General features: G+C 55.7%; 1 protein-coding gene across 1 annotated transcript in view; it reads right to left on the reverse strand.

Moving 5' to 3' along the window:
- The window catches only part of COL4A2 (collagen, type IV, alpha 2), a 160,525-nt gene that overhangs the window by 47,365 nt on the left and 112,368 nt on the right, over nucleotides 1–792 (reverse strand). Inside the window, exon 11 of the mRNA XM_010831462.1 lies at nucleotides 588–623. Coding sequence (XP_010829764.1) covers nucleotides 588–623 — 36 coding nt within the window. The remainder of the gene's footprint in view (nucleotides 1–587; nucleotides 624–792) is intronic.

Genomic DNA, 792 nt, shown 5'->3' on the forward strand with positions numbered 1-792 from the left:
GTCCTGGACATTTGTTTAACTTTCCCAGGTCACCTCAAACCCAAATTCTGCCCACGTTCCCGACAGGCCACCAACTTTGTGGTGCACCAGCCCACTGAACCGTCTTTCTCTGATGGAAAGAGGACAATGTTGGGCCAGAGCCTGGCTTGAAGCTCCCTGGATACACCCCCAGAGGCTGACAGCACGCTCTGGGAGGGCCCACCTGCACCCGGGTAGGAAGAAGGCCCCCGGCTCCCCGCACCACTCCAGCTCTGTCTTGCCCTGTCCGTGAGAGAGCACGTTATGGGTAGGCAGGGGTTGTCCCCGTGCATTTCTAATCACACATTCCCAGCTGGACTTTCATGCGGCCACAGGAATGCTGTGTGATTTGCAGACAAGAAGTCATTCCACGCATCCACTTACTTAATGACTTCATGCATGGATTTATTCTTGGAGTTTAGAGCCTTGTCTTATAACTCTATATACAGTCCTCCTCATGAGACAAACGATGTACTTGTCAGCCAGGTAGTTCCATGGTCAAGAAGGAGACACAGAAACATGCGAGGCCCCGGTTCCCTCCCTCACCCACCGCGCCTCCAGTAACTTACTGGCTGTCCTTTGGGTCCAGGGGGTCCAGGTGGTCCCTGCACAAACACAAAGAAATCTGTCAGCTGTTTCCTTTATCCCAGGACCCAGATGGCATCTGCTCGGGAGCCCTGGGAAAGCTGTCCGCTGTGTGTTCAGCACACCGCGGAGGATGCGAAGAGCCTTCTGGCACATTCGTCTCGGCGGGGACGCGGGGCTGGAGGGCGG

The sequence above is a fragment of the Bison bison genome, unplaced genomic scaffold, assembly GCF_000754665.1.
Source record: "Bison bison bison isolate TAMUID 2011002044 unplaced genomic scaffold, Bison_UMD1.0 scf7180017864527, whole genome shotgun sequence".
In the NCBI taxonomy this organism is placed as follows: domain Eukaryota; kingdom Metazoa; phylum Chordata; class Mammalia; order Artiodactyla; family Bovidae; genus Bison; species Bison bison.